Genomic DNA, 1,188 nt, shown 5'->3' with positions numbered 1-1,188 from the left:
CTGCTCTCCTACGCGGCGGCGGGCGTCAAGGCGCTGCCGCTGCAGGCGGCCGGCTGCACGGGCCGCCCGCTCGGCTACTACGCCGACCCGTCGGGCTGGGGCGCGCGCAGCCCCCCGCAGTACTGCGGCGCCAAGTCGGGCTCGGTGCTGCCCTGCTGGCCCAACAGCGCCGCGGCCGCCGCGCGCATGGCCGGCGCCAACCCCTACCTGGGCGAGGAGGCCGAGGGCCTGGCGGCCGAGCGCTCCCCGCTGCCGCCCGGCGCCGCCGCCGAGGACGCCAAGCCCAAGGACCTGTCCGACTCCAGCTGGATCGAGACCCCCTCGTCCATCAAGTCCATCGACTCGAGCGACTCGGGGATTTACGAGCAGGCCAAGCGGAGGCGGATCTCGCCCGCCGACACGCCCGTGTCGGAGAGCTCGTCCCCTCTCAAGAGCGAGGTGCTGGCGCAGCGGGACTGCGAGAAGAACTGCGCCAAGGACCTCGGGGGCTACTACGGCTTCTACTCGCACAGCTAGGCCGCCCCGCCGGCCCGCACCCCGGCAGCGCTCCCGGCCCTTCCCAGCAACTCCTGCCCTGACCCCACCGTCCACACCTCCTCCCTTCCTTTGACCCGCCAGCACCGTCGGCAGCGAATAAATGCAGGTCTCCGAATAAATGCAGTTAACGTGATTTTAACTTTTTCCCCTTCTGTTTCCTGCACAGCGCTCTCTGCAATGAGCTCACGACCTTCAACTTTGCTGTCAACCTTTTTTGGTTTTCCTACTTTCTCCCCCCGGGAAGTTATCTTCCAAACAATCCTCCCCCACCCCTTGTCTTTTTCTTACCCGCTCCTCTTTCTGGTAATGAAGTTCTTTACCTTCAGGAGACCTGGCCGTCCTGCCAGGCAGCAGCGATTCCGACCCTCCGCGTCTTGGCCGCCCCATTAACTGTAGGATGTTGACTCTAGAACCTGGACCCTCCCAGGGCGTCCTTCCTTATCCCCGAGTGGATGGGTGGATGGATGCATGGATGGATGGATGCATGGATGGATGGATGGTAGGGATGTTAATACTTCTAGTGGAACAAAGCCTGTGAAATGATTGTAAATAGTGTTAATTTATTGTAACGAATGGCTAGTTTTTATTCTCATTGTTGAGGCACAAAACCAGTTCATGCTTAACCTCTTCCTTTCTTTCTACCCCCTTCTC

General features: G+C 61.2%; 1 protein-coding gene across 1 annotated transcript in view; it reads left to right on the top strand.

Moving 5' to 3' along the window:
• Positions 1-656, top strand: part of TBR1 (T-box brain transcription factor 1) — an 8,316-nt gene extending 7,660 nt beyond the window's left edge. Inside the window, exon 6 of the mRNA XM_004703920.2 lies at positions 3-656. Coding sequence (XP_004703977.1) covers positions 3-516 — 514 coding nt within the window. The 3' untranslated portion in view covers positions 517-656. The remainder of the gene's footprint in view (positions 1-2) is intronic.
• Positions 657-1,188: the final 532 nt, after the last annotated feature.

This window comes from Echinops telfairi, unplaced genomic scaffold (genome assembly GCF_000313985.2).
Source record: "Echinops telfairi isolate 266 unplaced genomic scaffold, ASM31398v2 ScPeMD7_4;HRSCAF=17, whole genome shotgun sequence".
NCBI lineage: Eukaryota > Metazoa > Chordata > Mammalia > Afrosoricida > Tenrecidae > Echinops > Echinops telfairi.
Note: the sequence above shows the minus strand (reverse complement) of the source record. Positions and strands in the feature narration are given on the sequence as shown.